This window comes from Lathamus discolor, chromosome 2 (genome assembly GCF_037157495.1).
Source record: "Lathamus discolor isolate bLatDis1 chromosome 2, bLatDis1.hap1, whole genome shotgun sequence".
Taxonomy (NCBI): domain Eukaryota; kingdom Metazoa; phylum Chordata; class Aves; order Psittaciformes; family Psittacidae; genus Lathamus; species Lathamus discolor.
The window spans coordinates 96,841,531-96,864,436 of NC_088885.1; the positions used below are offsets into that span (position 1 = coordinate 96,841,531).

The 22,906-nt window shown below is 43.0% G+C and overlaps 1 protein-coding gene and 1 long non-coding RNA gene across 2 annotated transcripts in view; one reads left to right on the forward strand and one right to left on the reverse strand.

Moving 5' to 3' along the window:
* Positions 1–1,738: 1,738 nt before the first annotated feature.
* LOC136009314 (uncharacterized) lies at positions 1,739–11,051 on the reverse strand. The gene is made up of 3 exons (XR_010610493.1): positions 10,907–11,051; positions 5,812–5,904; positions 1,739–2,019 (listed from the first exon to the last, which is right to left on the reverse strand). It is a non-coding gene; the product is annotated as an uncharacterized LOC136009314 (long non-coding RNA).
* Positions 11,052–15,921: 4,870 nt separating this feature from the next.
* The window catches only part of TMEFF1 (transmembrane protein with EGF like and two follistatin like domains 1), a 119,669-nt gene continuing 112,684 nt past the window's right edge, over positions 15,922–22,906 (forward strand). Inside the window, exon 1 of the mRNA XM_065669325.1 lies at positions 15,922–16,198. Within this exon, the coding sequence (XP_065525397.1) occupies positions 15,952–16,198 (247 nt within the window). The 5' untranslated portion in view covers positions 15,922–15,951. The remainder of the gene's footprint in view (positions 16,199–22,906) is intronic.

The window sequence follows — 22,906 nt, forward strand, 5'->3', positions numbered from 1 at the left end:
AGAGTAGTTTAATTGCAAATTAAAATAGCTTTTAATGGTGGCAAACAAAGGCAAAAGCTAAAATGCCTTCCCCTTCTTTCCAGGGTCAACTTTGCTCCTTCACCCCCAACTCCTATACCCCACCCCAACCCTGAGTGGTGTAGAAGATGGAGAATGGGGGCTGCGGTCAGTCCGTAACAGCTCCTCTCCACCATTCCTTCCTCCTCAAGCTGTTCCCCTGCTCCAGCCTGAGTCCCTTCATGGGCTACAGTCCTTCAGGATACACCTGCTCCTGTGTGGGCTCTCCATGGGTCACAGCTCTTACAGGAAGCATTCACCTGCTGTCGTGTGGTGTACTCGGAGCTGCAGGGTGGACTGCTTCAGCATGGTCTTCTGCAGGGGCTGTAGAGGAGTCTCTGCTCAGGCACCTGGAGCACCTCCTCCCTTGCACTCCTTTCAGCATAATAATAATACTTATTATTTATTAGTCTTGCTGTGTTTTTAACTTGCACATTATAGCCCAAGTATCCTTCGAGCAGTAAGTAAAACTTAAAATTACCTGAAGCTGATAAGTGAAATTCAAGTTACCTTAACACAGGTATTAAATAACTTATGCAGCTCCTATATAAACACCTAATAAAGTTCAAATCTGCTCAGAAAAGTCAACCTTCAAAAGCTCTTTCAGAAGCTGGTACCAGAGAAACATTTACATTCGTATTATAGCCTGGCATACGTCTGAGAACAGTTAATATGTCGGGGAAAAGATGGATCATCCTGAGCACCGGCAGGATTTTGTCATCCCGTAGGTATTTTGTTAAAACAGAGCTCAGATCTTTTTATTTGTGTGGTAATGTACCGCCCAAAAAGTTAAGCACAGGTTAAAACCAGCTCAGATGTGATACTGCCATCATGAAGGGAGAACTGCTAAACTGTGTGGCAGTTGCAGGCAGCGCTCTGCTAAAACCCTGAAAGGCCAAGACCACCCTAAAAGCAGTAAAAACAGGAGATTGATTTCTGCTTGAAGTGTTTTCATGTTGTTTTCCAAGTGCTTGAATGAAAGGCCATGCCTCTGTCCCAAAGTGCCATGATAAGATTATTAATAAATAGACTTCAGCATTTGAACCCAACAGCGGAAAAAATTCAAGGGCAGAGGGAGGGAAAGAGGGAAAGTTAAAGAAAGGAACAATCCTATACAGGCAAATGGAAAAATAAATGTTACGAAGGGGGTGTGTGTCTGGTTTTCTGTCATCCAGTCCCTGTATGAGCAGATCTTTCAAGCATACATGTATTTTGTAGTCTGACTAGTTATTAGTACCTTGCATAAATAGCAGCTCACAATATTAGCTGCAGTCATTAGTGAGGTGTTTCATTGGGCTGTGAAACCTTTTGCTTCAAGTAAAAGGGAACTTCTATTTCAGGTACACTTTTCATGGTGACTGATAAATGTTAGCTCTCTAGTCGCTATTCGTTTCTGACAGGGATGTGCCTGTGTGATCTTCTCGGGGCTGGGTCTTGGCTTGAGGGACGTTGGGCTAGGTAGTTCAAAATCAAAGGATGATTGGGCCACAGCAGCCACATATTTGCACTTCGGTCAGCTGGGCTTTGGCTTCCATGGAAATGTCGTAATTAGACCTTATAGAACAACTCTTTAAAAGATAAAAGATACAAGTATGATACACAATTCAACATTATAAGGTGATCAGTAAGGGTGCAGGAGTTAACAGTGTTCTGTAAACACATAGCAGCACACCATCCCTTTCCTGCCATTGCCTTAGAAACAGAGCAAAGCTCAGAAGTCTCCCATTTGCTTTCTGTGAGTTCATACCCTGTATTACTAACAAATAATAAGTAAAGCAAACATTCAGACTGATATAATTTAAGGTGTAATATTTGTAAATATCAATGGGTTAGACTTCTCTTCGTTTCTCCTTGACACTTCCCAAGCACTTCAGTTCACCTGAGGAACCACAGCAACGCACCAGAGCCACAGTTCTTTACCCAGCATTGGATTTTCATCATCTTCCTCCTGGAAGCACACTCCTGCAGACAAGAACACAGTAAAACTCCCTGGAGAGAAATTATACCTTTCAAACACAGAAAACACAGCCACTTACTGTCTTTTGATTTTATCTACCTTGAGTCCAGATCAGTAGTGCAGCCCCAGAGTGCATTTCCCAGTCCTCCTTAATGATCGTGTTTTGATTCACACTACAGCGGGGTCCCTGAACGCACAAATTTGGTTCCTTTCTCATGAAACTAAACTAGAAGGTGCAATCGAGATGCCAGTATGCGTGCAGCTCATTGGACCAACTTTAACCTGGCTGAAGGGGGACATCCTCAAATGTGTATTGCAGGTACAGATTCTGAGGTTGGTCCTCAGAACCAACTGCTCTACAGATCTGCTCTCTGTACACACTGGCAAATTCATTGCCAAGTTTTAATCCTTCCAACTACAGATGTACCTTTAGGAAAGCGTGTGCACTGCTGTGTGCTCTGTGATCAGGTACATTGTGCACAGAAAGCTCAGGGCACATCCCCCATCAACCAAGGGGTATTCTGGTGATCTGAAGGGACAGAAGAGTGGCTGGTTGATCGGCGTTTCTTCCTCCTCCATACGCAATGCTATCTTGAAATGTTGGAGCAGCATAGGCATGGGTTTTTTTGGCATTTTAAGAGGTTATGCCTGTTTTTCAGGTCAGACGAAACAAATCACACTTGGAAGTGGCAGGGCCTGGAAGTTGTTAACTTGCCCTTTTCTGGTTTTCATACACCCAGCAAAAAAGTTCCTGGCTTTTTGACTCAAGGACAACCCTGGTGCCAAATAGTAAACCATGAAGAAACCACACAGTTACTTAAAATATTGCTGCAAGACATTTTATAACAGAGAAATGCTGTTTTTTTGAGATGAAGGTATCACCACTTCTTGCCTTAGCATGCAGAGTTTAGAATAACACAACTGAGCTTGCTGATTCACTTCAAAAGAAAATGCTGCTGTGCTGAAAGCATAATTGGAACGTTACTACCCAGAATAAATTAGTGTACCCAAATTAGGACCAATTGAAAGGTGGTGGGAAGATGCTGCAACAGAAGTTGTATTTCTCTGCTAGTTAGAACAGTCTTTGTCACCGCTTTTATTTTAAACATAACTGAAGCAGACTCTAAGCACTGGATTTTTCAGTAGAGTTCAGTAAGCTATTGACATTTAGATATGAAAATAGGCAGACAGGTTTTCCAGAAAGCCCAGATTTGGAAACTGCTTACCTGCTGGGCTCTTTGGAGCACCAGGATATTTCTAGACAAGACTGGCCTTTTCTATCTTACGAATTGTCCTTACTTTAGCTGAGATAGTGTTAATTTTCTTCCTAGTAGCTGCTGCAGTGCAGTGTTTTGGCTTTAGTCTTGAGAACAATGCTGGTAACACACTGATGTTTTGGTTGTTGTTCAGTAGCACTTACCCTGATCAAGGACTTCTGTCTCATGCGCTGACAGTGAGGAGGGGCACAGGAAGCCGGGAGGAAGCGGAGACAGGACCCCTGACCCAAACTAGCCAAAGGGGTATTCCATACTACAGCACGTCATGCCCAGTATATAAACTGTGGGAAGCTGGCCAGGAGCCACTGATCACTGCTCCTGTCAGGCTTGGTATCAGTCAGCGTGTGGTGAACAATTGTATTGTGCATTGCTTGTGTTTATAGGCTTTTATTCCTCTCTCTCTCTCCTTTGTTGTGTAACTTTTCATTACAGTTATTATTATTATATTTTATTTCAATTATGAAACTGTTGTCACCTCAACTCATGGGTTTTACCTTTATCTGATTCTCTTCCTCATCCCACCAGAGGCAGTGGGAGGTGAGCCAGTGTCTCTCTGCTACTTAGTTGCCAGCTGGTTTAAACTATGACATGAGTCAATAGATTTGTAAATATATGTTAGAGCATATACAAAATAAGTACTTATATTTATACCTTCATATTACATTTCTCTTAATTTCATATTACATTTCTTTGTCTAATACATTATTTGTAATATTAAAATGATGTTCTATTCCCTAACAAAGCTCTCGCTATATGTCATTAGTCAGATACCTCAAACTGGTAATAAAACATTTGAAATAGCAACATCATGCTGTTGTCCTGCTGGATTATTTTCTCTTCCCTAGTGGAAAAGTGCCTTTTAAACATGTTGCAGTTTAACCCCAGCTGGCAACTAAATACCATGCAGCCACTTGCTCACTCCCCCAGACCGCCTCTGTTGGGATGGTGAGGAGAATCAGAAAAAGTAAAACCTGCAGGTTGAGATAACAGTTTGGTGACTAAAATAAAGTACAATATAACAATAACAACAACAACAACAATAATGATAATATTAATAAAGTAATAAAAAGGAGTGGAAGAGAGAGAGAAAGGAAAAAAACAGAGGAAAAACACAAGTGATGCGCAACGCAATTGCTTACCACACGCTGCCTGATACTCAGCCTGACCTGAGCAGCGATCAATGCATCCTAGCCAGCTCCCCCCAGTTTATGCACTGGGCATGACGTGCTGTGGTTTGGAACACCCTTTTGGCCAGTTTGGGTCTGGTGTCCTGTCTCTGCTTCCTGCCAGCTTCCCGTGCCCCTCCTCACTGGCAGAGTATGGGAAATTGAATTGCCCTTCACTTAGAGTAGGCCTTACTCATCAACAAATAAAACATCAGTGTGTTATCAACTTTATTTTCATACTAAATACAAATCATAGCATGCACCAGCTACTAGATAGAAATTAAATGTTCCAGCCAAAACCAGGACACATGTTAGAAATTTATGCTCATTTGTCTAGCCATAAAAATAAGAACTTTGTGAACAACAAGAGTTTATTAAATATTTATCTTACTTCTAGTTCCTGTGAAGACATCTCACAATATCATTCCCCCAGGTAGCGTAAATTAATAGGAGACTTTTCCCGTTTCTCTCACAATAGTCTTTAGAACAACGGAAGCAAATCAGCCATATTGTTTTCTTCTTAAACGTCCAAGTGCATATGATAGAATTAGATAGAATTAGATGGGCTTGTTAGCTATGTATTATAGGTACTTGTAAGCTGCTTTTCAACTCAGCATATAAATACTTAAAGGAAACAGATGTTTCTCCTGATCATCTTTTTGAAAAACATAAAGCTAAGTCCGCATAAGTGCTGACGGAGGTGAGATTCTTCAGATTTAAGCCTTTTCAGCTTAAAATAACGTAGAAAAAGCCTGCCACCAAGACAGTGATATTTTAGAAGAGTGTTTATTGCTTACAGGAGTCAGTCAGCAAATAACGAACATGTACAGCAATAGTTTTCTAATAAAATACATGCTCACCTGCACTTGTGCTGTTCATCATTACTATGACTACAATGTTCCTCACAGTTCAGCATCTTTCATTTCAATTCAGTGTCTTTCATTTCAGTAGTAAACTAAAATAAATCAGGGACGTGACACATCTGTTTCTCTCCTGATTTGTCAGAACTGGGCTGTAGTAAGCGCCAGCTACAGTGCTTCTCGCCGTGCCAGCCTTGCCCTGGCCAGTGTCTCAGCATAGTGGGGAGGTCTGTCAAGTTATACCCACTGAGGAGCTTTCAGACTCTTCCCAACTCCAAAAACAAAGGCCTGCATGGCAGATGAGGTTTCCTTTTCCTTCCTGGCCCACCATCTGCCTTGCAGAGAGGGTTTTCGGAAAGGCAGAAAGGATGTGGCTTTGACAGCTCTGGATAATGCGGGTTCCCAGAAGGCAAACAGAAGTTGGATTTTGATCCTGCCTAGTGGTGCACAGTGAAAGGAGAACACCACCAAATCCGTCTCTGAGACATACTCACTGATTTGTCCTTTTTGGTTCTCTTAGTAGCAAACTTGTCCTCTTCATATTCATGAGTGCGTGAGCAGCACGACCTCAACATATGGATCTTGTCCTAGAAAAGGAAGTGGAGACCGGGATTAAAAAAACCTTCTGGTGGGCTGGGAGCCTCGTGTGCTGAAGCTATGCAAGAGCGCATATGCATTCTGGAGGGCAGACTCTAAGCACCTTGGTTCTTAGCGTGAGAGCAGCTTAAACATTTTCTCCTCAGTTACACTGACCGTATTTGGCTCTGAGCTCATCCCAGCAGCAGTTATGCTGGAGGAACTGTGATATTGTACAGCATAAGGAGACTTTAACAGCCCTTCCACCATTTGTTCCCAGGGATAGATTCTTGCTAAAAGTGGGTATAACATGAAAAGACAGTATGTACAGGAAGCCATTTCAAGCAATAACATCTTACCCACAGTGGTGCAAGCCGGATGCATATCTGGGGTACTGGAACCAATGTGTCTAATATATCCATCTGGAAAACATGCTTGCCTGTGTACTAAAATACATTTCAAAGTAATGTACCTAAGTAACATATATGTTGCACATTCCAAACACCTCAAGTGACAGAAATAAAAATAGAATTAAAAACTGTGATATAACTTCCTGCTGAATTATACTGAATAAATGGAAACATTTCTTATTCCAAGAATGGAGCCTTAAAACCAGACTGCATGCTACCATCATGACTACAAATTCACTTAAACATTCTTTTAAGAATGAGTTATCTGGGCGATACTGGGCACTAATCAATAAAAGATGAAAAAAATGCTCCCTAGAATTCAACTGAACTAACAAAAGCAAGTCATTTCTCGTTTCCCCTCAGCCATCACGTGAAAGTTGTGTGCATATTGAAATTCAGAGCACAGTTCAGAACCAGTTCTCTTTCCTTCAGTAGCAATCCTATTGTCAAGCTCTGCACGACATTCAGAATCGTGTCGTGCTGTTTCAGAAGGAATATAAATATCCAGAGCTGTGTCAACAATAAGTCCACTACAGATTATGCTACTAGGCATAGAAAGTGCTTTGGTAAAAATATGTCTTTTTGGAGCAATCTACAGGTTTTGTGGTTCTGATGCAATTCTATTTAGCCCTTTGTAAAAGCAAGAAGTGTAACAAGTTCAGGGTCTTGTGAAGTAATACTCCTTTCATCATCTCAAGCATCAATAGCATGCATGACTTGATGAAGAACAAAGGGATTAATGATATTCTGAAAGTTAACTGTGACTCACATTGGTATCCTCAACACCATGTCTTTCAGGCAGGGAGGAAATAATCAAATAGGAGTAATATTTCATTGCATCTCTTGGGGCTGCACAATCATTTCTCTTCATGTAAGATGTAGTGCATCTCTCTTAATAGTTTTAGCCAGTGCTTTCATATTGATTGATATACTTCAGCCAATTTAGCTTGTTCCCTACTTACAAGCAATTAGTGCCACTTCCTGACACAAAATACATATCTTGGGGCACGGAGGAGGCCTTATGTGAACCTTACGAGCTTAGAAGCACCCTGTGATACAGATAAAAGTTCCACTGTGTGTAATTAATACTATACTCCAATACCTGCTGAATCTACGCTCTAACGCTGCCTGAATCTTCTATAAAAGAACCCAACACTGTTAAACACAGAGCAATGCTGTTTCAAGAGCATATGCAAATACTGTATGTTGTGTTTACACATCAGCCACATGCCTCAGAAAAGGGAAATGTAGCCTCTCCAACTCCAGTTGATATATAGCTGAGATATGTTATGAGATGACAGGGCATTGACAGATATTTAGGCAGCTTGGTGATGAGGTTTCATCCCTGTAACAGAGTCATCTGTGCCCAAGCCTGAAGAAGGAAAGCCAGGCAGCCTGCTGATGGCCAGGGAAGCCTGGAGAGCAGCTCCTGGTCACCTCAACCCAGCAGAACTGTCATGGGAGTATCCTGCGGAAGGAGCCCAGTCTTGAAGCAGAAAGTACATTTAATCTGTCAGAAACAGGTGGGTTTTGAGCAAATTAATGGTCATCACAATATATCCATCTAGGGGAAGAGGCATAACATTTCTTGAGAGGAAGCTAGGACGGGAAACACGAACGCATACAAACAAATCATGTGATTACAGTAAATCAAGAGACCTGTTCTATCTGCAAAAAGTTATATTCATCTCCTACATTTCCAAGCAGAAATTTCACTATTGATGTTAAGGGACTACTTATTAAATCACTCTGTCAAAAAGATTGAAGCTGAATTCAGACCTTTATTACAGTTGTGTAAGTGATTGATAGGAAATGCTTGGTACAGCTAGCTTTCTTTAAAAAAAGATGGGCAAGCCGTTGCAAAATCATCCTAATTCACTACAAAGTCACCATTGGCCAAAAGTGTCATATTTCCAGGTGCACCCTCACTGCCATTTGTCAGATGGTGTGACAGCTCACGAATGGGTCATGTTCTTATCTTGAAAACTTCCAGCAGGTTGAGAGAAACACACGAAGCAAGATAGCTGATGCTCCAGACAGTCTAAATCCCTAATAGTCTCATATTTCTGGACACAAATGTAATCACATTAGACAAGTTCCTATGGAAATGTATTCATTTGGCTTTATTATCTACCAAAGGAGATTTCACAAGGTTCTGGAAATCCAATAAACCTCCTATTTGTAAGTCATGGTTTGCAAATACTTAGAGATGTGCTCCAATGAAAAACCATATTACTATGTTAATGGACACACACTGAGCTTCCATGAGATTTGGAAGTTCTTTCTGAATTTTTGTGGAGAAACAAGATAAGAATATATTATAATTTAAGAATGCCATTATTCTAGACCCTTAATCTCTCATTAACCTGAACGTGCATTAGGTTAGAGTTGGCACCTTGCCTAATTCTTATCTTACATGCCACAATCACTGTGCATGTTAAAAACCCACACATTTTCTGTTTCTCCTTCTTGACAGTTATTTCTTTTTGCTAAGTATATAGTTACGTATTAACATAATGATAACGTAATTGCTTTTGTGCTTATAAGCATTATATATAGCATGGATCAAGGACAATGTAAGCTGTCGCATTTGTGTAAACATTACAATAACTAATAAAATGCAGTTTAGACAGATTAGTAATGATACAAGCATGAGAAATATAGCTATTCATAACACATATGGCTATGCTTGAGAAGGCTAACTCTAATGATAGAAATCAATGTACGGCATGATGGAAATGGTTAATAAACTTTGAAAAGTTATGCAAAGCTAGAGTATGAGAACAGCAGAAGGCTGAAGAAAATTAGACTGGGAAATGCAATGCAATATAGCAATAAGGAAAAGCTTATGCAGCTCTGAATTACACACTGTCACAGCACAGGGAAGTAATAGTCCCTTTCTGTACGTCTTTAGTGGGCTGACAGACTGTATGCTGCATCCACTTGTGTGGCTCTGCTGCAAAAATTAAAACAAAATAAAAATGAAATGACAGAGTCCCTTGACAAAAATGTTTGAGAATATTTTACTTTATAATGTACTATTAAAACCAGCCACTGGGGACAATTAACTGCAGCATAAAACATGACGTACTTTAATTTGTTTTTACATTTTGATTAAGAATTGCAGATGACAATGGGAGAGGTATTCTCCAAGCAAACAGCATAACTGGCAAGAGCCATAACACTATTTATTAATGGAAGATGACACTTAAAGCAAACTGAATACCCACCTGATTAAGAATATAGAAAGCTGTTGAAGCAATGCAGCTCAAGTTCAGTGAAATATACTATTTGCTTTTGAGGATGCCAAAAGCTGAAAGCAGTATTGATAACTCGGCATTGTGTTATGGATGCAGTGGAAAAACTGAGTAAGGTGTGACCTTCCTGGTACACCTAGACGCATACTATGCTGTAAACTAGCTGCAGTCAATGATTCACTGGGGTCCACACTAACAAGCATTTAAGTAGTCTGGTCAATAAGTGACAAAAGCATTCATCAGGATCTGGAGTCACTTTTACGAATCAGCAGTTGGAGACTGGCAGTATTTGAGTAAGAGAAAGATGTCAACAAATCAGAATAAACTGAGAAAAGGGTAACCAAACAGATTAATGTGCTGAAGAGTTGATTAATGAGAAAAGATTAAAAGACCTAATTATGTGAAGGTGCTAAATGACAGCTTGTATTTTATTATATAAGCCAAGAAAGGAGAAAGATGGGAATGGATGAGTGAGAACAAGTGACATGGGCAAGCATATTTGTGCTGGCCCTGAGAATGTTTTATAGCTCACACCTGCCACCACCCTCAGACAGAAGTCCACAGAAGGTGTTAGTGTTGGGAGGAACCAAAAGGCGCTGGGGAAGTGTATGTTTGAAACTGGGTTTTGAAAGGTAAGGATTTAGGTTTGCAATGGTTACAGATTCCTTTGTATCCTGTGGCTCTTGATGAAAAAAAAAAAAAAAAGTAGATCTTTTGGTGCCCCAGTTTTTTCAGCAGCAAAATGGGCTCAGTGACACTTCTTGCTTTAAGGGGACATTGTAACAGGAAAGAAAGTTATTGAGAAAGGTACTGAAATTGTAATGAGAAGAAAGGTATCTCTATCTGGTTCTTAAATATCATCTTATTGACCTAAATGGGCTTTTGTGCCTTTTGACTGAACAGAGATATTCTGGGAAATGAGAGGCAAAGCAACTGCAAGAGAAACAGATCTGGCACCATGGTGAGTGAAAAGCAGAAAATCAGAGAAGAAAACAAAATGTAGGTAAACATCTGAAAAATGAGAGGTGACGAGCAAAACAGGGAAACAAAGAGAAGAACTACAGGAGTGAAGTGTAAGATGCAAAACAGAGGCACAGCAAAACATGGGAAAGAGATCTCGGCTTCTCAAGAACAACTAGCCTGAATGTGTTGCTGCCTCAAAAACTGGTGAGGCACTGGGACAGCTTTATGTGCTGGAAAAGGACACTGCTGCACAGGGCAGCAGGGCTCTAGCAGGTCAGTAAAATGGCCACTGCCCCACTGCTTGTGTTGCCTGCCTCAGAGCCATGATCGAGTTATACTGGTGGGGAGAGGGCACAAGCAGTCACGAAACTTCTATTTCCTACCTCCTCGGAGCAGTAGCTTCAAGCTTGGCTTTCCTGAGCTCTTGCCTTCACTCTGTCTGTATTGTTGTGCCAGCAAATTCAGTTTGGCCTAAATAGTGAGGTTTTTTCCTAGCTTTGAGAGGTCTTCAACACTTGAATCACTTGATCAAGCTTCTGGACGTGTGAAACTTTAACAGAGGGCAAGTACTGATCTGAGACTGGTGCCACATAGTTAGCCCTGAATTGAAAGAAGCAAGAGAGTACTGCGCTAAACATTCTTTCTCTTCAGCAAAGAGCCTTCCAGGCAAGAAAACTTCTCCAAAATTATGTCTGCATGGCAGGTGGTGAGTGTGGAAGATAAATCTGTGCGGGACTTATTGGATAGGCTCTCATGTCCTACACAGTGACCTCACTCTAAACCCTGGGCCATGCATTTGATTGCTGAAGCATTCAGGAATAACACAGACAAAATTATGTGGAGCTGAAAAAAGAATTTTAATGTCATTTAATTAAATATTTAATAGCTAATGAACTATAAGTGAAAATAAAATGACATAGCCAATACCACCTGGTCCTTTCTTGACTGTTTTGATTTTGCACGCACTCCCTTTGTATTATCAGAATATGGTGGGATCCTTGTTTGTGTTATCCAAGTTGGAAATTATGAAGGTGGCAGGTTTAGGTATGCGTCAGTTGAGAATCTGGGCACAGAAGATGAGTAGAAAAAAAACTGGGACAGACAAATGAGTTCAACAATTGGATAAACTGAGTATTTTTGATAAAGTAACATTAGTGAAATAGTTTATATGAGAGAACTCCTGTGTTTTGGTGTTTCATTGAGGCTGATTCTGCATTTGGTTAGACAACATCTTTGGTTTGGCATCAGAGGCAATGGGCACAAACTGAAACACAGGGGTTCCTCCTGACCATCAGGGAACACTTTTTTGCCATGAGGATGACTGGGTACTGGCACAGGTCTCCCTGAGAGGTTTCGGAGTCTCCCACCTCGGAGATATTCCAAAGCTGGGAATAGTCCTGTGCAGCCTGCTCTGGTTGGCCCTGCTTGATCAGGGGGGCTGGACCAGGTGATGTCCAGATTCCCTTCCAGCCTCAGCCTTTCTGTGTTCTTTTTTTTTTTCATGTGAGCACTGTTCCAGTTTATCCTCTTAATATTTTTGATGTCTTCTTCACATCTACAGGACTTGGAAACATTTTCTGGGTAAGAATTAAAGTTGAGATTAATAAGCACAATACTCTGGCAAAATACCTGGCAAGGGCAGGATTCCACTGCCTGATACATAGGGGTGCAGGGGCTCTAAAGAACAATTTAATGGCTTCACTCAATTCACTTCAATCAATAGATCTCTGTTCTCCATTTTCTTCTCTTAAGATAAAATAAAGCAGTGTTTTCACAGTTAAGCATATCTGCATTGTATCCAGATCTCCGGTAAATTAAATTGCTCTCACTGGTCTGCCAGCTCCTCTCTGCTCTTGCATATTCCCTGCTTCCCTTTAGTTGTGCATTTTCCTTCCTACAATTACTGGATAAAAATAAGGGAAGGCAGAATTTTTGTCTGCACCAGCAGTGGACTGAAAAGCTGCTGTTGGTGTTCAGGAGCTCACCAAGGATGACAATTTTCATCAGTCTTTAGAGCTTCCTGCTTTCACAGGAGAGCAGTTGGGGGTGAGCAGAAGTGAAATTATTGTATAATTACAATAAAGACACATCGACTTGCCAAAGATGGAAGGTACCAAATGTGACAGAGACATACCAGATCTGCCATTTCATTGGTGTGGCTTTCCCTCCTCCTGTAACAATTTGTGTTGCAGAAGCAGCTTGTTCAAATTCTTGTGGAGTTCTTCTGCTTCTTGAGCTGGCAGGAAAGTGTTTAGGGTTTTTTTTTAATACATGTATCAAAGAACAGAATAAGAATGAATACCCAGCTGGCATAGTGTGAATTTGCCAATCAAGCATGACTGTATCACTCACTTAAGACTAGCTGGAGATGCATCCAGACAGATAGCACAACCCAGACATTGCTCTTCTAGCTATAAAAAAGGGCATCACATCCATCCCAGGAGGTCAAAAAATTACAACAACAGAAACCAAACCCCCTCAAAGCCAGAACCCCTGAGGTTTGCTTACAATTTATCTGAACTTCTTAAAAGCTTTCATACAGATTGCCTAGTTAAGCTGAAAGACACAGGGAACTGAGACGAAGCTGCAAGTTCAGTTGGGAACTCACTGCAGCTGCCTATTCAGTGCCCTGGAAGGGGAATGTTTAAACTGGGAGAAGTACTGTCACTGATTCTTCAAGCTTGTTCTGGGAGCAATAGTTTGAATTGGCAAATATTTTCAATATTGAGAAGGTGGGAGCTCTCCGGGCACAAAGAACTGGGCAGAACTGTCAATAGAAAGGAGGCTCAGAAAATATTCTACAGAGATGACTACATAATCTTGAGGACTGGAATAACAGAAATGAGGCAAAACTCAATAATAGAAAAGATAAGGTGCGCACTTAGGCATTTATAAAAAGCATTTCTATTATGGACTGTAAATGGCAGACAAACAAGAAGTAGTTGCCTGTATCAGTCACTCACAGCATGACCTTGAGCCATCAGTGAAATTTGGTGATATAAAAAGCAAATTAGCTGCATGAGACGAGACAGTTTTGGAAGAAATCAGGAGAGACTACCTGCATTGCAAAGACTGGCAATACTTCGTGAAAAACTTGCACATTGCATATCAGCTATGCTAAAAAAAGCTGAATTCAAATTGTATCTAGTGCAGTAAAATCTGAGTTACAGAGGCTCTGTTACAGGAGGAGACTAGCAAAACTTTCTGATAGGCTAGATAAGTTGAGAGTGGCTATGACTACTGCCTATAAATCCATTGTAGATTTAAATGCAAGGAAAAGTACAATGCCTAACTGAAACACCGTATGGCAAAAGGACAAGTGGGTATGAACTGGTCTCGAATGTGTTCAGGCTGGGCATTAAAAGGAGGTTTCTAATGTAAAGGTGAGGGCAGTTCCAGCCCTCCATCAAGAAGTGCAGGAAAATAGCATAATTAGCGTAAGATGGATATAGTTGTGTTTATGGAAAGGGTTATATGGAGTATTTGCTCCTACAACAGCAAAGTACTACCTTCAAAACACAGGATCTGTTCCTGTCCTGTGGCCTAAAGATCTGAAAGGTTTATCAGCTTAAGCCGACCAGATTGCTGTATGCAGATCTAGCAAGCTTGAAACATCCTTGCCAATGTACCTCAGCAGCCCAGTTATAGCAGAACAGGCTCCATGCAGGCTAATGTGTTTCGCTTTATGGATGAGCAGAACTTTTCCGATGTCTAGCACTGGTGCTAGCAAAAGGAGCAGGTAATGACAGAAGAACTAGTGATGTGACAAGGGGTAATGGCTTTAAACTGAAAAAGGGTAGATTTAGATTAGGTATAAGTAAGCAATTCTTTACTGTGAGGGTGGTGAGGCACTGGCACAGGTTGCCCAGGGAAGCTGCGGCTGCCCTATCCTTGGCAGTGTTCAGGGCCAGGTTGATGGGGCTTTGAGCAACCTGGTCTAATAGAAGGTGTCTCTGCCTGTGTGAGGGGGTTGGAACAAGATGGCCTTAAGATGCACCTTAAGATGCCTTCCAACCCAAACCGTTCTGTGGTTCTATGATATGAATGTTTGCTTGGCAGAGGCAGTCAGCGTAAAACCCCCTATGCCAAAAGGAAATTGCTCTCTCAGTCACAGTATTACAGGACTTGTCTCTTCATCACTGTATTAAAAAAGACAATGATCTGACTTTATGTGTCTGACCACTGTGCCTAACCCAAAGACTACTGTGGGATTTATGGCCTTATTCTTGACTGCTCAGCTTAATGAACTGCTCAAAGGTCTCTTCGCACAAGAGCTATACCCTACAGCAAGCTGGTGACATGCAGCAGCAGAGAGACCAAGCAGATGGGCAGTACAGTTTGTACAGTGGATTAAAAAAACTTGTATGAAATGTCTGAAGCAGGAGAAAGTCTTGTTGAATATAAAGCATTGTCCTGTGGTTTCCCTGTGTGGAAATGGTAACAGTGCTGTCAATTCACACAAAGCTTTCAGCCACACAACAACAGCAATACAAGGTACGGTGTGCCTGGCGCTCTTTACCCTTGCAGTGCTTCTGACCCTCTGAAGCATTCCCATGTCAGAGGCTGGAAAAACCCTTAGACAGTAAAAGCACAGTGTTACAGAAGTCGTTACCTTCACTGTAAACATGTTTATTTACTTGGATCGATACAAATGCTCCCGCCATACGTGCTGTTCAGTAAATATTAAACACAACCGTTACAATTAATCAGCCGCAGAGATGCTCTCTTTGCTTTCTTCCCCATCCCCACTCACGCCGGCTTATTAGTGAATAACAAACCACCTCCCGGGATGACGAACGCCTTGCCAGGGGTCCGCCTTCCTCGCCGCCCCTCGGGACCCTCTCGGCTTTCATGCACCCATCAGTACTATCCCCGCAAGCCCTTCGGCGGCGGTACCCACCACCGGCCCGGCCCCCCGCTGCGCCCGGGTCCTGCCCCTCCACCGTTCCCAGTGGGGCGGCCGTCGCCGCTCGCCCTGCCCGCCGAGCGAGAAGAAACCCCTCACCTCCCCTCCGGTCCCGGGGGAGGGGGCTGCCATCACGTGTGCTTCCTCCCCCTCCTCTCCCTCCTCTTCCTCCTCCTCCTCCTCCGCGGCGGCGGCGGCAGCAGCAGCAGCGGCCGCCTCGGCTCCGCTCCCTTTGTTGCAGGCGGAGCGGCGGCGCTGCCGGGCGCCGCGCACAAAGGAGCGCGGCTGGGGCGAGGCGGCCCCCGCCGGCGGATAGGCGCGGAGCTCTCCTCCGCTCCGCCGGGCTCAGTAGCCGCGCTGCACCGCACCCCCGGGGCCAGCCCTGCCTGCGGCCGGGCAGCGGTGGAGCAGGAGGCGGCAGCGGCGAGTCTGTGCGGCCGCCGCGGCGGGGATGCTGAAGGTGTGCTCCGGCGCGGCGGAGAAAGGACGGTCCCGCCCGGGCGGTGCCGCGGGCTCCGGTTGATGCTGCGGGCCTGCCGTCGCCATCCCGCTGCCGCCGGCGTTGCTCCTCGGCAGCCTCTCGCCATGCTGGGAGAGAGCCCGGCCGCCGCCCGACCGCTCCTGCGGGCGGGACCCCCCTTGGCGCTGTGCTACACCTCGGCCCTCCTGGTACTCGCCCTCTCCTCGCTGCCCGCCGGCCGCGCCTCCCACCCGCTGCCCGGCTCCGAGTGCCAGGGAGGCGGCAAAGGGAAAGGCATCAACTGCTCAGGTAACGAACGCCCTGCCGGCTCCGCGCACACCCGCGCGGGCAGAACACGCGTGCACGTGGAGGGCTCAGCGCGGCCCCCTGCTCCTCCCGGCAAGGAAAACAAAGGAGCGGCCCCGGCCCCGGGTGCGGGTGCTGCGGGCCGGCGCCCCGGCCGGCGGGGAGGTGCTCCTCTCCAGGGACGGTGGGCTCGGGGGGAGCCCCCTCTCCACCGGCTCCCCGCCCAAAGGAAAGAGTTCGTCGCCGCCTCTCGGCTTTTGTTCCTCTCTGCCCCCCCCGCCGAGGTGCGGCAGGTGCACGCCGGCCGCCCCGGGGGCTGTCGGCAGCCGGTCCTGTCCCCCCGCAGCGCCGGACCGGTGTTGCCGCGGACAGGGAGCGGGGAAGAACCGGCCGGGAAGAAAGCCCCTACCGTGCTCACCCGGGCTGTTTCTTCGGTGTCACCCTGCCCGTGTGTACAGCCCAGAGCCCTGACCCGGGACAGGCTCTCCGTCCGTCCTCCTTCCGCCGGTTGCTGTGCAGATCCACTCTGCATGAGATGCAGGCAGCAAAATACCCTGTAATGTGCACAGGATAAGCTTCTTTTTAGGGCTTTTTCCTGATTTGGTTGCATGACAGGAGAATGCCTGCCCATCCTATGCATAAGTATATGCTGGTATAATACAGTTTCAGTGTGGCTTGATTCGGCACGACAGCAGCACATTTTCTTTTATCTTGAGGGATATGGTGTTTTCAAAGTAGAACAAAGTAAACACATACAATACAAAGTTTACAATTTGTTAGAAAGACTTGTTTTTCTTCTAAAACTAATACTTAGAAAAAGTAATTTATTCTTTTTTTTTTTTTCTCTGAAAAATTGCTGGGTATGCCTCCTACTGCTTTGTAAAATGATGGCTTTATTCCACTGCAAGGATGGCCAGTGCGAGCCGCACAAAGTGCCTTCTCCAAGGTGATGAACGGTTCTGCCCTGTGCACTCAGCCCCCCACTCCCATTGTCTTCAGCGGTGTTTTGGAAGGCAATTTCCTCGTTGGAAGGAACTCTCAATACGTTCCAGGATAGGGCCCCCAACCTGTGTAACAGCTTTCAAGAACTGAGTGAATGGAATTGCGATCTTCCCCCCAATTACATTTTTATAATACAGATAATGCTGCTAGAACAGGCTCGCAAATTTGCTGACCAGCAAACTGTGGCAAGATGATTTTGCAATATAATCGATCTAACTGCTATTCACTCTTTGGTATGCTCATTTGTTCTTCATTTTACCCAGTTTGGACATACACTGCAGTAGCATGCGATATCACAATGCTACTGTTGTATTGCTGCCTGACTTCTCCATTCTATTTGTCCGAGTATCATGGTTATTTTTAAAGAGAGGTTAAGAGGTTAATGTGTCACTGGCATTAGTGGCCTACCCATCAGAGACATGTGGGTCATTAGACCACGACGTGTGCATAAATCAGTGAGATTAAATATAAAAGGCTGATGAAATATATGAGGAAGTTTCAAAGGTAATGTGGAGCACACCATCATTTAGAAACCATCATAGAAAGAGGGTTTTCCAACCTGGAATTAGAAGACATATACTATATCGAAGACATTCAGAATGATTCGGTTCTACTAAAAAGAAGCAGAAGCAAATATATGTGCTATATAGGTATATATGGCAGGCACTGCTTGGAGACTAACTACAGAAATAAAGAAGGCAAAATTCATTTAAAAATGCAGTAGTCAGATTTCGCTATGGGTTACCTGTTTCATGCAAAACAGCAGTGTCTCAGTTCTGAACATTAATTTTGAAAGGACTAATATCAACTCGTGATATCTGGGACAGATTTTCCCCTCGCATACCTCTGTGTAGCTTCATTAACTTTTACTGGACAAGCTACTCCCTGAAAAAAACGAGTTGCCTGTATTTACATGCAGGGCCAGATGTTGGCATTAGCACCTTTCTCAGTGGACTGCTAATGCATACACTGCTACTCACACTTAAAGTTAGACTTAAGAGCACTATTATTACTCTTTCTTCAAATATTTGGGCTCTCTAAAATAGTACTTTTCATACTCAGAGATGCGAAATCCTTCTCTCCTGTTTGCATTGGGTTGACCTGCTCCCCTGGAACAGTTTTACACTTTTTTGGGCAGTTTCTGATCTTGTAACATTTTATCATCGCTAGGCTATGTAGCTACCTTTGTTTTCCGTTAGATGTTTAGGAAATGCTGTACTCCGCTCCTTTACTCCTTTAGAATGTACTGCTTCAGAAAGAGTTTGCTGCAGCAAAAGATCGTTGCAGGGTGGAGAACACAGGCAGACAACCTGAAAATTCAGATAGATAGCTTTTTCAGCCTTGATTCTGCCCTTTCAGCCCATGCATAATTTTGTTAAATTATGATATAATTGCATCATCCCTGGCCAAGGGAAGAACATATAATCAAGTGATTAGAGCAGGAAACAGAGAATTAAGATGTATCTGGAGTTAATAGATGATGTGGACTTGTATGTGTTTGTTCATCTGTGAGTCCATACTTTGCTAATCTAGGAAAATGAAATAGCCCCGTTTTACCCAGAATGGGGTAAAAACCAAGTTAGTGGTTTTTTTTTTTTTTTTCTGGAGAGTCTTAGTTTGATGTTTTCGAGATGTTATATTATTCCCAGAGAAATCCATAGTCATCTTCTCTAACATTTCTGATAGTCACTGACTGTCCGTGAGCAGGGTGGTGTGATGCTTACATCTCTGCTCAGGCTATAAGACATTTGTGTCCTCAGTAAAGGCTGTGAACTACTATTAAGCTACTATTAAGCACCCAGAGAGTAAAGGTAAGTACACAATGTAGTTAGTTCATGAGCTCCTAGTCCACTGGTACTCTCTCCAGAGACACACTCTTCACATGGGCATCCTCAGTTGCAGTTTCAGTCTGGTTGAATCTCCGGTGTACGATACGCTCCGGTCGCACCTGTGGCAGCCGCAGAGGTTGCAGTTTGATCATAAATGACCAGACGCTGAGGATTTTGGTGAGAGGTGCACAGACTTAACAAGTGATTCTGCTCGGTGCATTGGTTTGGATTTGTACACCCAGGATTTTAATTAACAGGGATGTGTTTCTGTTGGTAAGCCTTTCAGCTTGCTGCTCCTTCATGTGATAAAATATGCTTGTCTGGGACAATTCCACATGCCTTCTATGAGTCTCTTAGGCCATATGCTGCTCCCAGTTTCTTAAATCCTCTTTAAGTGAAATCGGTAAAGATAAAATAGTTTCAAGATAGCTTATTGAGGATTGACTGAGGTCAAGGAAAAATTAAGGACACCTTCGCTTTCATGGAATTCCTCTTCTGAGGGGTATGAAAGCTTTTCTTTTGCACAGTCATAACAAGTCTGAAAAAGTTTGTAGATAAAAGTAGATGGAAATTAGTGATTAGGGAGAAGGAATGGGATAGAGGGACAAAGGAAGGTAGTTATCCTGTGCTAGAATGATTCCTTCGTCTGTAAGGAATGGGCTGTTTATTGAGCATGGAAATGCAAGCTGTCAAAAAGCTTGTAAATTTTTAGAGAGAATAGCAGAGAAAGCTATAGGGGAGCCATCCTTCACCATGTATACGTTATCTTAACTTTCAGTATGCTTTAGAGAAATGGTTTCTGCCCTGAAATAACTCAAGGAGTAAATTAGACAAACGGGGAATGTGGAAACAGTAGAAAAAAGAGAGAGGTGAAGCAGAGTATATGGTAAGCCAATGGGAGTACAACAAGCACAAGCAAAATTTATGTGTTTTGATATTTTAAAATGTGGTAGGATGAGAAGGTAGTGGTAGACATCATCAGTAGGACAAAAGCATCTGAAGGCAGGACAAGAACAGGTTGACGGACAGAAGGGATGGGAATCGAAGGTGTTGATTGGTACATGAGCAGGGATACGGAAGCAGTATGAGAAAATGCACACAGCTGGGAGTGGGAGCAACTCACAGAGGATGGACAAGGGTGGCAAAAACTGGCCACATCATATGCTTTTGTTTTCAAAGTATGCCTTTTCCCCTTGTGCAAACAGAGTTTTAGGGGAAGAAGATTTGAGAAGGGCACAAGGTGAGTGACACAAACAAGAGGCGATCCAGTTTAAAGGCTGATAAGGCAGAAATATTGAGGAGAGTGATCATAAGTCTGTGTAGTATAACAATAGAAGAGAAAAATTGTGTTAATTATTGATCACTGCACACACCCAAAGGGCTACTGTCACCGCTACTGGAGCTGCATGTGGTACCACAGAAAAATAATACCTCTTTTCTCTCATCCTTTCTTCTGTCTACTTTCTACTATCAGTGAATATGGTCTCATTCAGAATTTGCAAGTCTTTTTCCTCTCCATCTCCTGCTGAGGTTGTTGTTCCCCTACTTCCTTGATGTGCCATGGAGACTGTTCAGTTAGGGACTCTTTGTTTCCATTACTTTGTTAGGTGCCTTCAAGTCTTGCCCTCCAGATTTTGGGATCCTCCAGGCTTAATATCAATAGATGCCAGTGCTAGCAGAAGAGACATAGCACACATATTTCAAGACAAAATTATCTGCTCAAGTCTTCACTGTGTAGCACTTTGATGTAGTGCATGTAATATATTCATACCTGCTGTAATCAAGGACTAGAAACGAGGAATTTCTGTAGTTTTTGTGAGGGCCACCAGTGGTGTGCTCTTGTTCAGTGCTCACAGATTGTGCGGATGGTGGGAAACGGCAAAATCTGAGGTCACGGAGGCCATGCCAAAGCAGGGGAGTACTTTGATTACTTAGCCTTGGCAGGACACCATCTTTGCTTGGACGGTGACTTTGCCTTTGCTAACTCTGTTTTCTTGCAAAAGAGTTTGATATCTGAAGAATGGGACATTGAGAATGTTAAAAGTGCTAAAACCCTAAATGAACAAGACTATGGTAGGGTTAGAAACACAACATTTGGGGCACAGGCTGTCAGTCCCTCAGGAACTGGTTTCCTAGGGAGATGATTATTCATTCACCCTTGCAAGGGTTTCTTACTCAGAATCATCTAAGGTAGGTCAGCACTGAGCAGAAGGCACGCTTTCAGAAACACTGTCTGTATTTATTGGCAAATTGCAGCTTTAGGGTTCAAACCAGAATGAACTCTCACTATTTTAAAGGCATGTTACCTATCACATACTAGCTGTTGTAGCTGAAAACTTTGCCTTTTTCTTTAGGATAAGAAGGGATCTAAAACTACCTGTGTCTTGCTCATCTGCACTTGAGGCGAACACTTGAGTTTATGAGTGAGTTGGCCCAAATGAATTTTATATAGACTCCTCACCCAGCTTTGTATATTGTTTGAAGCTTTGGTTCAGACTTTCCCCACTGTGACGGGGAAGAGCTAAACATTAACATGCAGCTCCCTCTGTCCTGCCTGTGCCCAGTCCGTGCTTCAGACGTGAACATGGATTTGGGAGGATATAAACCTCAGGCACTGCTGATCTCTGGAGCTCAGCCTTGGTTACTGCCTGGGCTCAGTGGGGACTCGCTGAACCAGAATGAGATATGGCCTCAAGACTGGCTTTCATCTGTGCTTATCAGCTGGAACAGATGTACCCTTTGTGGTTTTTGTGAAGATTAAGTGGGTGAGGGTTTGTTAGGGCTTTTTTTTTTTTTTTTTTGGTATATCATTCTAAGTTAAACAAGGCTAAAATAATTTGTGCTAAAGATATGAAGCCACATTGGGGAGAATGTAAAAGCAGGGGATGGCAGAGAGGTACACGTTCAGGTAAATGAACCGAACTGTTTTAAGAAGTACACATCCTTTTATGTTTGCATAGATAAACTTGGTCAGAAATTGTAGACAGGACTAGAATAATTAGTTATTTTATCTAAGATACTATGACTTAGGTTTCCATAAATGAATTATAGCAGTCAAGCCAAATAAATTGTGATACCTGTTTGTGCCAATCAAACTTCCGAAGTAATGATCTAAACTCAGTCAGGTTACATATCACTTTGAGAAACTATTGTAAGGCATGTCTATAAATCAAGTATAAATAAAAAGTAAAGACAACTAATAAAAAGAGAAATTAAAGCACAGACAGTGATATGCCCATATTTATTTCCCTTTAGTATAATTACCTAGACATGAAATGTCCTTGCAGTACAGATCCTTATGCTAATTAAAGAGCTAAAAGATAATTAAAGTAGAAATGAAAGTGTCAGAATTGCAGAAAATCATCTCCTAACAGGCATCACTCCATCATTGTCACTGGTGGGATGGTAGTGTGGTAGTTTGACGAAGCAATTGAGGTTTGTCTGAAGGAACTGGATTGAATCCAATTTCTTTATCGTTTTTTGAGAAGAGGAAAAGAGGAGTTATGTTTGTTGTGGAAAACGCTGCCAAGGAAACTTTCTTTCTGTACCAAGACTTCTCTTATAATTTGTGTTAAAAAGAAAACAAGAAGTCTGACCCTTTTCTTGCTATTGATGTAAGCATAAGTATTTTGTACTTAAAGCCTGCTGCTTTTCTGCTAAGTTGACAGTAGACTGGATAAAAGGGAGAGTTAATATTTACTTGGACTCGAAAAAAACAGAAGCCGTGATCAGGGTCTTTGAGTAGAGAGTATGAAGACAGAGAATCCCACGGATATTGACAGGAGGCTCGATTTACCCTCTTCCTATAAAGAGATTATCACGTTCCAACATTGATCCGTCACCTAAAAATGCTTGTGACTTTTCCAGCCTGTGGTCAAAC